The 14468-nt window shown below is 40.1% G+C and overlaps 1 protein-coding gene across 2 annotated transcripts in view; it reads left to right on the forward strand.

Moving 5' to 3' along the window:
- The first annotated feature begins 85 nt into the window (after positions 1-85).
- Positions 86-14468, forward strand: part of VCL (vinculin) — a 60063-nt gene continuing 45680 nt past the window's right edge. The window contains exon 1 of one of the 2 annotated variants that reach the window (XM_086752796.1): positions 86-550. In XM_086752796.1, the coding sequence (XP_086608922.1) occupies positions 383-550 (168 nt within the window). In that variant the 5' untranslated portion in view covers positions 86-382. The remainder of the gene's footprint in view (positions 551-14468) is intronic. The other variant, XM_086752795.1, reaches the window with a different exon arrangement.

Raw genomic sequence — 14468 nt, forward strand, 5'->3', positions numbered from 1 at the left:
GGCGGTCCCGGCTCGGCTATTGGGCGAGGGCAGCCGAGGGGGCGGGGAGCCGTGGGAGGAGTAGGTTGTAGCGGTTGAAAAGCCTCCGCCTGGCAGGGGTGCGGGGCCAGTGTGGAGTGGGTGCTGCCAGGGGGAGCCAGGAAAGCAACGAGTTCGAGTCCCGCCTCTGCTAAGCCTGAATTGGCAGCCGCTTCTCCGGGCTGCTGCAGTCCGCTGAGAGGCGAGGGAAGGTCCGGGCGGTCGCTTCTTTTTTTTTCTCCTTCCTCGTTTTAATTCTTGCGTAGACGCCGCGGCTTTCTCTGTGGGGCGCCAGCCCGCGGGGACAGAGTTTTCCAGGAGTTTGTGCGGACTTCGGGCCCCGGCCCCCTCCCGCGCCGCCGCCATGCCCGTCTTCCACACGCGCACCATCGAGAGCATCCTGGAGCCGGTGGCCCAGCAGATCTCCCACCTGGTCATCATGCACGAGGAGGGGGAGGTGGACGGCAAGGCCATTCCGGACCTCACCGCCCCCGTCTCGGCCGTGCAGGCCGCTGTCAGCAACCTGGTGCGGGTGAGTAAAGGCGGCCGGCCCGCGGGAGCCACTTAGCCAACTGCGGGCTCCCGCCCGGCCCGGCCCGCCGCGCACAGGTGGTGGCCGGGGCCGGGAAGGGGTGAAGTTGGGAGGCTTTCTGGACCTCTGCGGCTCCTGTCTGGAAGGAGCCGCCGGCTATTCCCGCCCCGGCCGGCGAAGGAGCTGGGCGAGCCGTGCAGGGGAGGAGCCGTGCTGCGGGGCGGAGTGGGGAGTCCGGAACGGCCGGCTCCTCACCGTCCGAAGGGCCGAGGCAGTCTGCTTTCCCCCCGCGAGGGACGGCGAAGTGTAGGGGAGAACCCGAACTGGTGCCGTTCGTACCGCCCTCCCCGCTTTGTGCGGGCTGCGCCCCGAAACGCCTCACAGAAGCCTCCGATACGCTCTGTGTTTTTTTGCTGTCTTGGAAACTCCTATTTTAAGGAGTTTGCACTATAAAAGGCAAAACGCTTACTTGGTGTGATTCTATCCTAAAAAAGAACCCCAAACCTCCCAGGCATTTGGTACTGATTTTTATGTTAGTGCAGGCTGGCAGGAGTTAGGGAGGGACAGGCAGACCTGCGGTTTCCAGGCGAGGGTTGGAGCTGTAGTTTGTTCCGTTTGTTACATACCCTGGAGTGTGAGTTACTGGTTGCTTGCAGGAGCCTAAAGGTGACTGGAAACTGGCTTGTGTCTCTCGACTTTTTCAAAGCAGCTATACATAGCATGTCTCTTTAAATACTCATCTGAGTATCTGCAATATGGACACTTCAGTCCGAGAAATGCAAATGACTAATACCTTTGAAATGTTTCAGTTATATTAGTACTTTTAAAACCAACTGCATCAGAAGAACAGCAAATAGTTGCAAGGCAGAAATGTCTTGTTTGATATAGAAAGCACTGCAGTGTTGCATCCTCCTCTACTTCTTTAAGAATTGCTTGGTAGTACTTACCTTGCACTTCTATGAAGTTCATTTACAGGTACTCTGAGTTCATTTTTGAACATCAGATGTTACTTGCTCACTTTGCATCCTGTAACATTCTTAAATTTGTGGCAAGTGATATCCCATGCCAGAAAACTTTACCTTAAAATGAAATAGCTACATACAGTTAAAATATTGTCACTGTTAACTGATGTGTTAATGCCCTGAAATCATGAGGTTTGTGGGAATAAGAAGCTGTCAAATGCATGACATTAGTCATCTTATCAGATTTTGGCCTAGTAGTATCCTAGTAGTTCTTGCTACTACTAGGATAACTTACCACTCTGAGATTTTGCAGTTTACTTACCACTCTGAGATTTTGCACAAAAAGTTACAATGTAACTACAACTCTTGGTCTGCATGACCCCATGAATTTTAAAGGATCTACTATCTGGAATACTTATGCTTCTTGCTGACTTTAGCTAAAACTCTTAGTTTTATGAAGAACAATCAGTCTGCAGCAATGAACTGATGTAATAGGTATATTGGCTGTAAGGATGTGAATCCTGAGTGTATGAAATACTTTTCCTTGAAAGGAAGACTTGAGAATAAATGCTTTGCCTCTCTGAGCTTAGCTTGTATCACAGGGTTGTGTGACTATTCCCCCCCCCCCCACTTCCTCTCAAAAGAAACTTAATCTGATAAAGTAGCATTTATTAGAGAAATGCAGAAACAGAACTAGTTTCCTTCTGCAGCTTGCTAATGTCAGCTCTTCTTTCATTTTGGACTGCTTTGGAAGCCTCTGGTTTTCATTTCTTGCCTGCTAGCCAGATAAAAGGAAAGACTGTTGAATTATTTTTCTGTGTTAATTCACAAAGAGCAAATAGAAGTGGTGTAATCTGAGGTGGTACTTAAAAGGCAGATGTCCTGATCTGTTAGAAAACAGCTTTGACTACATTAGAAAAAATACAGCATTAAAGTTCTGTTTCCTATCTGGAGCGGTGTTTTCAGTCCATCATTCTGAAATATAAAGGTGATCTGTGAAGCTGCAGTTTCACAGCAGCAGGAATATTTGTGCAGACAGGTTACCTAATTTGCAAGCATTCTGGTGGCTTCATGGGTGACAGCAAAGATGGAATTGTCAGAATAACCAAGACAGTAATGTAGCTGCTAGCTCTTTGTGTTGCTTGCTGTCTGCTCAGGGTTCTTTGTGTAGCATGAGTACCACAAAGTGTACATCATGGTAAGTACTGACCAGCAGAGAAGTTTCTCACTGATAATTTGCCAGCAGCACCATTCTTGGACTCTTCAGCCTATAGTAAGGACTCCACAGTTTGGAAGATGCAATATTTAACTCATGGAACTATTGCATCTGTAAGCAATACAGATGCTGGTAGCAGTGTTTGATGTGCTGAGACCTGTTCTTGTGCAAGGCCTAGGAGAATGTGCTGTGTGAGGAAATGAGAACATCTATGAGGAAGGAACCACATGCGAGAACTTGAAAGTTTATTTTGTTGACATTCCTGAGCTGGAGTAAATAAATAAACTATATCCAAGATGGAACAGAGGTTGGTAGATATGAGAGTCTTAAATTAAGACTATTAGATGAATTAAAAGGGGGTCGGTCTTCTAGATAACTTGATGACAGACCTCTGTATGAGAACTTTTCCTTCAGTTTGCCACTCTGCATGAATTTCTGTGTTTTCTGTGAGAAATAGATGTGCTGTATTTTAAGGTTTGCCTGAAGCCACCTTAAGTTTGAGTTTTTAGTGGATAGCACACTCCACAGTACCTACTGTAGGGATGCTTCCTTGTCAGAACCTAAGTGCAACATAATCCTAGGTAAGAGAAAGGCAAAGTCATTGAAGTTAATTAAATAATTAAGTCTTCACAAGTTAGGTTCTTTCCCATGGTAAATACCACAGACTTGGTATTCTGCATTTCTGTATTAGTTCCTGATATCTGACAGTTTGATTGTACTGTGTCTTGAATATTCTCCTAGGAGATAGCTTTTGCAGAACTATACTCAAATTATTTTTAAGTGATTTGATTAAATTTCTTAACTGTGAGATAAGGTACATGTAGCCCATGCAAAAATTTTCGATGTAGAGGTAAGTGGTGGAAGCTTTTTTGCACAAAAATAACCTTTGACTGGAGCCAAGAATTTGAGGGAGAGGCTTCAGATTAATATCACAGAATTAATAATGTATTAAGTCAGTCCTTTTCTAACTGAAGATCTTAATGTTTTTATTGGCTGATATTTGGAGTGGATGTGTCTCTTATGGGAGGGTTGGGGTTTGGTTTGGTATTTATTGTAGCTAAAGATATAACACTAAGACAACATAATTGGTTGGGAGGAAAAAAATAGTAAATAAGCAGGGAGTAATTTGGAGCTTGCTAAATATACTAATAGTTTAGTCGGCAGTGAAATTGAATTCTGAGTTCTAACTGGTCAAACTTCACTGGGGGGACATCAACCTTAGGGTGGTTTTCTCATTTTTTTTTTTTTTTAAAATAAAACATTTATCAGACTTATCATATTTTTTAAAAAGAGGGGTTTCTATGCGAGGTGACTAATGATGATACAGAAAACATAAACCTATTACACACTTCATATAAAATAACTTCATTTAATGGAAGAGGAAAATCTCTACTTTCCAGTAGTGTATTTACAAGCATTTATGTTCAGAGTAATGTTATATTACTGCCAAACAGAGAAAGCAAATTCTATTCTGATGTTTTAAACTCCATTCAGTTACTGCCCTGTATGGATTCTTGTCTTTGTCAGCACAGGCATAGCCTACTCTTGTCGCTTGTCTCCACTGTTTCGGACAGAGCTGCTTCAGAGCAGAGTCGTTGCTGCTCTGCCAAATGCCAATAAGTAGCATGGGTGCAGCCGCTGAGTTTGGCAGATGGGGAAGTAATTCTGTGCATGAGAATTAATGTAATAGAAGGTAACCTGAGAAGAGACTTAACATAATTTAAGTACTGGAGCAGGATCAGCAACTGAAGATGTTGGCTTCTCAGAGGCTGGGCTGTTGAACCAGGTCATTGCTCTGAAAGATCTGATCTGCTTTACCTGAGATCAAATGCCTGACCATCTTTTCTGTCCTTCATTTTGACTGAGCTTGAGCCATCTGAGGAAAGTGACACTGGTATGAAATGCTCAAAATAAAAGATTTGCAAGGCACTTATGGTCACAAATGAAGTGGCTGAGGTTTTTCAGAACAGAGATCTCCTCTGAAAGGCCAGCACTTGTCTAGGTGATGATGCAGCCTCTGCCTTTCCATCCTCTGTGACATAGGTGCTGTCCTTTTGTATTTGAATCCATATATTTCGTGTCTACATGCATCCAATTTCTATTACATTATTTTTATGGGGAAAAAATAGTTTACTAGCTATGAGATTATCATGCTTTAACCCTAGTCAGCAGCTAAGAACCACACAGCTGCTTGCACACCTTCCCCCCTGCCAGTGGGATGGGTAGAGAATTGGAAGGGCAGAAGTAAGAAAACTTACGGATGGAGATAAGAGCACTTGAATGATTGAAATAAAAATCAATAATAATAAATGGTAGTGAAAAGCAAAACAACAAAAAGAGAAGCAAACCCAAAGAAAAACAAGTGATGCCACTGCTTGCCATCTGCTGACTGACACCCAGCTAGTTCCTGAGCAATGATCGCAGAGAGGAACGGAGAGTCATCCTGGAACAATCCTGAGCAGTGATTTTGGAACAGCAATTCCCAGGGGCTTGCCCACTGACCAACCCCCCCTTTTATACTGAGCATGATGTTTATGGTATGGAATAGATTTCCTTTGGCCAGTGTGGGTCAGCTGTACTGGCTGTACCCCTCCCAGCTTCTTTTACCTGCATGTTAGCAAAACCTGGGAAGCTGATAAAAGTCCTTAATCTCTTAACAACATCTAATAACATCAGTCTATTATCAATATTCTTCACATCCCAAATCCCATAGTAAATCTAAAACACAACAGCTACTGGGGAGAATATTAACTCTGTTCTAGCCAAAACCAGTACAAAATTGTTAACTATTACATTTCTCAAGAATGTATTCTTGGTGGATACTGTGATATGCCTTTATTTACCTACTGAGATTTAGAGGCTTGTGGAACTGTACTGACATCTTTCTGCATCTCAGTCACAAACTACAACTAGCGGGTCTGGCTAATCATCGGTAAGGGTCTTAGCTTATCAATATCCTGTCTCATAGCTATGGTTTATCAGATGCTTCCTTTAAGTAGAGCAGGGCCAAACACTATTTTTAAAAGTAAATAAATGCGGTCTAGAATAAGATTGAGCTTAACTGGAGGTTGTAGTTGATGACAACAACACCCTATAGCACTGGGTTGAACAGTCATTCATGTCAGAGGCTTCTATTGCTTCCTAAAGGTTGTGAGGTCAGTCTCTCTGAACTACCACTAGCTGAAGCCCACACCATCTAGGCACTATTAAAACCACACAGATTACTCGCGAAACAGGTGAAACTGTATGCCAGTAGCTAGGCAGTGGCGTAAAGTTTAAAACAAACTAAACCAAAACCACTCAACTGTGTAAGAGTTGTATTTAGTGTAGCTGTAGCAGTTGTCCTGTCTCATCCCAGCAGACGAAGAAGAAGTAGTAATGTGAATCAGTCAGCATGTTTGGGGTGTATGTCGTTGGCCTCTGTCAAGTGAGAAGTTGCCTGGGATTGCAGGGCCACGCAGAAAGAGTTGTGCATTTTCCCTAGACAAGCTGTGCATTGCCTACTAACACCTGCAAACCACCAGCTTAGAAATCACTCATATAAATGATTTTTGTGAAAAATGCAGCCTGCCTTGAAAGCCTTGTCATGATTGCTGAAGAAAAAGTCCAATACATGGCCAAACATGTAGAATGAGGAGAAAAGGTCTGACTGTTGTGGAGAGTGGATGGTAAAACAGCTTCCTCATCCCTAAGTTTTCTTCTGGCGTAGCTGACTTGCTTGTATGTCGTGATAGACAAGAGATGAGTGAGCTCTTGAGGACAGCTTAGTGTTTCTCTTTCTTGAAAGAAAAAATTAACTTGTAGCATTTATGTTCATATTTATGTATCTTGGATAAGGATGGAAAAGAAAGGAAAAATGTAAGCTTTTTCCTTGCAGGATTTTCTGCACAGCACAAAAGATGGCTCTCACGGGGTTGTAACTTTCTGAATTTTTTTCTTGGTATTTGTAACTTGTCATGGGATACGTGTAGATCTGCATCTCCCCACCTCCAGTTTATTGTATTGGAATATCTTTAAGCTGAAAGAAATGGGTTGTTACAGCAACTCATCTGAAGTCTACAGAGCTCGAAAACTTAGTGACAAGTGATTGGGAGTACAAGAAGAGCCCTGATGATCTCACGAGAGAGTCAGTGTTTGCCTTATAGGTTTCTAGGTCTTCTCTATGTGTACTAGAAACTTGTGATTAGTATTAGGAGAGTGGTTTTTAAATAATAAAAAATTCCTTATTTTTTTTTAAATGGAATTTTCTACTTCAGTGTATCTGCAATTTCTTTAGGAATAATTTACCATATTGTGGGAATTGTGGCCATATGCTCTGAGAAAGTGGATAAAACCCATTAGGGTGTGTGCATGGGGAGGGACAGGGAGAAGAGTGATTAATGATTATTCACACAGAAAGCAACTTTGTAATAACAAAAGCACATCATAAACTTCTTTCTTACTTTTATCTGTTAGGAATTATCTTTACATAAGTGATAAATCAGCTTCTGATTTGAATGGAATAATCTCTTTGTTCTGTTATTATGTTTGGAGACTTAATTTATACCAGTCTCTTCCATCAGCTTTAAAAGGAATCTTTTGTTCTCTGTTCCTTTAAATGTGCATCGAGATGGTGAATGCCTCCATTAGTAATTACATGCAACTTGCTTTTTGGGCATAAAACCTGAGAATATTATTGTGGAATGGATAACCTTAAAGTGATAGTTGGACTAAAAAGTTCCATACACCAACAATATGGTGTATACCATTCCTGCTCTGAAAAACTTAACGTACCCTTTCTGCTGCATAAGTGAATTACACCAGAGAGGGAGGAGTTGTTAAATCCATATTAAGGGCTGATGTTTAGCCATTTCTTCTTGTTCCTGAATTCTTGTTCCTCTAGTGTTACGTAGTTTTGCTTTGTGCTTTGAAACAAGAAGAAAATTTTCTCCATATACTAGTATTGGACTGTACATGTGGAATTCCTTCATAGAGTTTAATAAAACAACCAACCAAATAAAACATGGATCAGTATGTTTTATGCTTAGAAATGTGTAGCTTCAGAACATAAGCAGGGTAATTTACAGGTGTCTTCCCCTTCCCAATATAGTTGAAATTTGGATTGATGAAGCAAGCCTTTGAGAGGACTAGGCAGGGGATGTGAGGAGGAACCAAGCAGTGGTTTTAAAGATGTGTTAGCAAACGTGGTGTTAATGCTAGTTACTGAAAATGATGCTTGAAATCATTAACTAGTTGTTCCAAATGCTAGGGTATGTTTCTTGTTAAAAATCTGGTAAAATTCTTAAATGAAAGCCAAATGACACTTTTTTTTTTTTTGCCAATTACTTTTTCCACTGAGAGAATAGGCCAGTCCTAGTCAGTCCTTGCCTTGAGTACTGCTTAATTTTGGTACTGGCTTCACATGCAGCTAAGACTAGCTTTTAATCCCTATTTTTCTCTTGTACAATTTGTATGTGTTGTTCCTAAGCTCTTGTTTCTGATTGCATTGTTTTACTAAGTCTTAATTGACTTTGTATTTTTTAACCTTAAAGACAAAGACAAAATATCTGCTGTTAGTAATATCAATCTTCTGTCATTTCTCACTATGAAAAGCATGTCGGACTGGCAAACTAGACCTTAAGAAACATGGCAATGTAATGGGTGTGGTTTTTTTTTTTGTTTTGTTTTTTTTTTCCTTTAGTAACACAAATTCTATTCTATTGGTTGCTCAGTCAAATGCTGAGAAGCAATTCTCGATACAGAACTTACCTCTGTGGCCATGGTTCTTAATTCCTGCAAAATGATAACCTTCCTGGCATTTATCTTTAAACACAGCAGTAGCAGCTCTAACAAGGGAGCGTTGTTGTTATCTAATTTGAACAGTAGAGTGTCTTCTTTATAACTATATAACTGTTAGAAGTGTACCCACTAAATTAATTGTAATATTTAATAGTATAATTTCTTCCTGAATTTTTATGACATCAGACGAGAGAGTTAACCCTAATAACGTCCTATAATTGGAGCCTAAAGTAACAACTCCTGTTGATGCATGGAAGGGCACCACAGATGAGTGATTATTGCAACTATCTGTATTTCAGAAGACAATTCGTGGATACAGGATGACTTGCTACATGGAGAGATTAAATGATAAAATAAAGGCTGGATCTTCTTTTGAGTTGCAAATATTTCACCAATAAGTATTTCCTTAAAACATGAGCCTAGCAGCTCAAAACTGAATTGTAGGTGGGATGGGGAACTCTGTGTGGACAATATTTGGAAGTAGGTCCAGTTTGTCCTTATAGTAATTTCAGGCCCTGGTGCATTTGTAAGAATAGGAAAAACTGGATAGAGAATGAGTAGAGAGGGCAAACCTATCCTTTGTTTACTTTGCCTCATAATTCAAATCTTCTGAGGTATGACTTGTACTTGCCCCTATCCTGAGGATAGAACAAAAGTTTTCTGTGAAAATATACTGAACAGCTCACTTTGGAACAAATCTCTTATTCTGAAGTAAATAATGTTCTGATGCTTCAGAATAATTATTTGCATTACGAATAATGATCAGTGGATAACAATACTGGCTGATGAAAGGGGAAAGAAGAAAAACCCTCTTAACTCCTACAGGTTTTGCATGATTGCTGAAACTGTCAGCTCATATTGACTCTTCAGTGATGATGATGATGGTCTTGATAACTTTCTCTTACTGAGAGAACGTGTCAGAACAGTTTCCCAGTACCCTGACTTCATGGGTAGGGTAGGAAACTGATGATTCCTGTCAGAGTTCTCCAGTAAAGAGCGGAGAACAGACACAAGCCATTCCTGTAGAAAACTTGTGTTTTGTTGCTATTGGCTTAGAATCCTTATGGAGAGACCTTTGGTAATAAAACTGCATTGCATTTTCCATCAATGGTTGCACCCACAGAACAGTGAATGTAACTTTATTTCTTTCACTAAGTTTTCCTTATGCCAAACTTTCAGTGCATCTCGGGGACCTGGCTTTGCTGAAGGGAGATCTTCTCGGTAAAGACTGCTGTAAAGAAGATACTAAGTACCTCAGGCTCTTCTGTGTTGTCACCAGCCCAGCCCACCTATTCTGCAGTGGGTCTACATTTTAACTATTCTTCATTTTGCTGCTGCTGTACTTAGACAAGCATTTCTATTTGTCCTTCTTGTCCCTCACCAGATTCAAATCTAGACAGGCTTTGGGATGGACCTCATTCCTGCATGCTCAGGGATTACATGTCAACGACTAGTAACTGCCAAACACCTGGCTTAGCTGTGACAACTGAAGAAGTGCTGCTTGATTCTGTGTCCCACTTATAAAAAGTTTCCTTTTTCTCAAAAAATCAAGGAGCGGGAAGAGTGGAAACCTCAGTAAATTTAAGTTGGGTTTCATCTTGGCTGCAGCTTTTCTCAGGAAAAGAAAAAGGTAATGGCATAACATTTATTTTACTTCTCTTAAATTCATGCTGGAGAAAACCTGCATTACTCAGCTCTCTGACTGGACTCCACTGGCGCTTGAACTGCCAGGCCAGCCGAGCCCAGCCCGCCTCCCGTGCAGCTGGAAGGAATGTATTTTTCTGTTCATCTGTGGTGTGTGGTTTTTTTGTGGTTGTTTTTTTTTTTTTTAATCTTCCCAGCTTGACATCAGTGATTATCTTAGCTCGAAGCTATAGAATGTTAAGTGTTTTATCTGTCAATTGCAAGCCAATGTCTGGCATAACAATTTTGCTCTGGCAGTTGCAGGGAGGGCGCGGCTGGAGCCTCTGACCTGTTCTCCAGTTACTCAGGACAGTGAAACACTAAACAGACTTTATGACACTGAAGCAGTTACTAACTGCTACGAAGAGTTGTTGCTTAGCCTTTTTTTGTGGCAGATTTTTACATGGTTGTCTTACACTTTTTTTCTTGCAAAGAGCAAACTTTCCTGCACATGGCTTGTTAGTTTTAAATGTTTTGGTGATGCTGATGACTAACCTTGTTACTGGTGGCAAGGGAGGAAGTAAGCTGTGAAGGGGTTTGTAAACTTGATGGATCCAGCTTGTGCTTTCACAGTGGAGTGTAATTCCTTTTTTTTCAGACAGGTTTTCCAGTTAGCTTGTTAGCTGGCCCCAAAACTTGCATTTCTATTTAATATTGTGTAACAGTTGCTCAGAAGAGTGATTCTCTTCTGTTCTGTTGCTTTTAAATTTGGAGCAACTTTCTCAAATGGGACAAAATGTTGTTGGGAACGAGTGCAGCTTCCTGTTATAGGAGATGCTTTTAGTCAGATTTGCAGGAATACTGCTGTTTCTCTTTCCAACTACATTCTTGTAGCAGGTAAAGGAATTTCATCTCTAAATGTGTTTACCTTACACTTTTAGAGATGAGACTGTAAAAGTGGCTAAGAGTAGACTCTACTCAAGGTGGCATGGGAGAGACAATAATTGTTCTGAGTGAGAAATTAGGTCTGTAGACTGAACCAAATGATAAAAATTCTCAAAGGAATCACTGACAACTAGGAATTAGATTACACCACTCCTATTGGTTATGTCATCCTGTAGCAGAAGGTTCTGACAACATTGGTAACATCTGCTGCTATGCTATAGTTTATTAGCTTTTCCCACAAAAACCCGTTAATATCTTCAAAGAATACATTTATTTTTCAGTGTGAGTCAAGAAATAAATAGCAAATGCTATTGAGAGTAGTTGTTTTTAAAGCTTTTTGGTTGTGAAAAATAGTTTGTTACTTGACCACACAGTAAACTTAAGTTTTATTAAAAACTAATTTTAACAGCTGAGTAAGGCTTCATCTAACTTAGAATTAATGCCAGATCAGACATATCTTCGATTTTTTTTTTTTTTTTTTTAATATCTTCTGTCAGTTATTTCTGCTGAGTGGCTGCTTTGCAGTGGTTTGCAAATTCTTTGTGATGACTCTGCACGTGAGTTGTCTTGTACGTATTGAATTCCTTGCAGAGCTGGTATAAGTGGCCACAAGCACTGAAGGCAAAATCAAGCTGGAAAATAATAACATAATATCAGGTTTCTGACACACTTAAGTGTTTAATGGTGCTGTAAATGAGCACTGTCCCTTGGAAAAGAGCCCACTGTTTCTAGTCCTTATTCTATTTTGCGTAACTAGATATTGTTGTAGCTAATTAAAACATCACAATTAACATGTGAGCAATGATTTACACCATTAACTTACTATAAACTTGAATTAACTGTTAGTCAAGTAAAATGAAACTCCTATGAGAGACAAATTGTCCAATATGCTACAAAATGTGAATAACTGCTATAAAATGCCATGTTAGTACGTATCTTGCTGGTGAAGAAACGTTAACTGTGGCAGGGCTTGGGCCAAAAGATGGATGCTGCGAGTTGCCATTTCTTCAACCATATATTAGTGGGCGCATGAAGATACTTTATATTAAAAACTCAGTGAAAAGTATTAATTTATCAATAAAGCTTGTTTTAGATTAATATGTTTCCCTCAAGGGAAACATTAAGATTAAACGAAGTAAATGAGGGACAGAAGTCTGTCTAATTCCTGTATTTGCAGGTTGACTTAAGTAAACAGATTAAGGTAGCATCTCTCATATGTTCCTTTTTTGCCTCAGTACATTGTTTAGCACTAAAGCTGTTTAGTTTTTGTAACCCATCAAGGTAATGGAAATAGATACTTGCTTGACGAGGCTGCAGCTAAGTAAGCCAGCACTGATGACGGGCAGATGAGAAGTTGTTCAGAAACTTGAAACAATGTCATGGGAAGAGGTGGGGGGAATTTCAGAATTGCTTAAAATGAAGAGTGGTCTCATGACAGTGGCTTTGGCAAAATAGTTACATTTAGAAAATGCTAAAAACCAGTGTGATGTAAACAATGGGAGTCTGAATACTATTCTGTTTGTCTACTGATAAATCATCACCCCTCTCAGGTGCTAAAAGCGAGTCTTTATTCTGATTTGTTCTTTCTTAAAATCTCCTCATGCACATCCTCATTTTATCTCCCTGCATAAAATTTGCTGTCTTGAAATTAGAAGATAATCTGTTACTCTGGAACCACTGATGGTCTATGAAGGAGCTCATAAGGGAAGTAGTGCTGCCCTTTCTTTCTATGAAAGGAAAATCAGCGTTGAACAGTTTGGTATTAAGAAGTCAGCACATGTTTGCATATAACAAATAGAAGATCCTAAAATTCAGTGCCTGCTAGCCAAGCTACATTTTTGGTAGTTGGGGTATATTTAAGTGCTTCCTGTAGTAAACAACACCTGTCAAATTAGCAGTGTCTTCGAAAGTAAAATGGATTATAAAAAGTAGCACCAGATTTTGTAATTAACAAAATATCAAAGTGAAATTAAGGCATTTGTAATGGACATCTGCCTTGCACCTGATTTAGTCAGACATCTTAGAAACTTGAGAGGAAGAAACTTCTCTACTGTTTTGCATCTGAAACTTGCTCAAGAAGTAACAGAGAATACATATTATTTTGTTGTTTCTTTTTTTGAGCTCCCTGAGTATTTCCTGTGTGAGCACATGGATAAGTGAAACACCAATTTAATATTATTGTTACAGAGACTGCCTCAAACTTAGTTTGCCATTCTGAAGAAGGAAAATACCAACCTGGGGAGAAAGTCTGTAACTACCTATATGAAGCTATAGCTTGGGCTGGTTTAGAGACTGTCTGTGCAGTGCAATATTTATCTATATTAGAAACAAATTCTTACAGGCTACTCTGCTGTATGTGGAAAGAAATCTTTCTTCCACTTGATATGATCTATGAAATTCCTATGGTGAGGCTGTTACCAACAGAGCCAAAAGGTGTTAATCTTAAGTAAACTTTCTAGATACTTCTACTTGACTTAACACTTGGAAGGTTGAGACAGGATGCATCTCAATTACTGGGGCAGAGGGAGATCCTCATCAGCCAAAATTCTGTCCAACATGTGGATATTAGCAGATTGTCAAAGATGATGCAAACATTCCAGCAACATCGTAGTGTTTGCTTGCTTGCTTTTCAGACAAGCATCTGAATAAGGAGAGAATTTAGCTCTATGATATCACATGTTATCTTTTAGTACAGTACTAATCTGTGTGTGTGTCTGCAGATGGATTTGTGTTAAGAGGTGCTCTGAAACTTAGTGGTGATTTACAGGTCTGGGTAGTTGGAAATGAACTGGAAGAGCTTTTGAAGTCTGCATGCTATTTGGTATGAGGCACTTTCCTTAGACTTCCTTGTAAGGTAAAAGTAGCTAGTTGCAGCTGTGAGTCTCATTTGTAGAGGACAATTGTTGTGCCTTATTTTTCCAGGTGAGTTTTGTCAAAGCTGACTTGTGTTATTTGACTGAAGTGGAGTAATAATGTCTTAAAGTAGTTTTAATTCAGAAATACTGGCTTAGGAGAAGAAACTCTTCTCTTGGTAAAAGAACTAATTTCCAAATTATAATAGTTCTGTGAAGTAATCAGTATGTGCTTTTGTTTCCTTTAGGTTAAGTTACTCATTCTGTAATAAGCTAAACCATCTAAGCCTTAGTTCTCCACTGGTAACAGAGTTAGTAGACATTAGCAGTGTGAATAAAAGTCTTTAGGTACCCAAATGATGTCACTTTCAGTTTTCCATATGGTTCTTGTTTCATAGTTATGTATTTTACTTGGACAGCAGGATTTCCTTAGCCTCAAGCCAATTGAATTTGTCTTTCTTAATCACCAGTGTAGACAGGTAGGTCAGTTTGCTGCTATTAGGGACCAGATGGCTGGAGTGTTCTAATTTACTTGACTTATT

The sequence above is a fragment of the Chlamydotis macqueenii genome, chromosome 7 (assembly GCF_036417535.1).
Source record: "Chlamydotis macqueenii isolate bChlMac1 chromosome 7, bChlMac1.mat, whole genome shotgun sequence".
NCBI lineage: Eukaryota > Metazoa > Chordata > Aves > Otidiformes > Otididae > Chlamydotis > Chlamydotis macqueenii.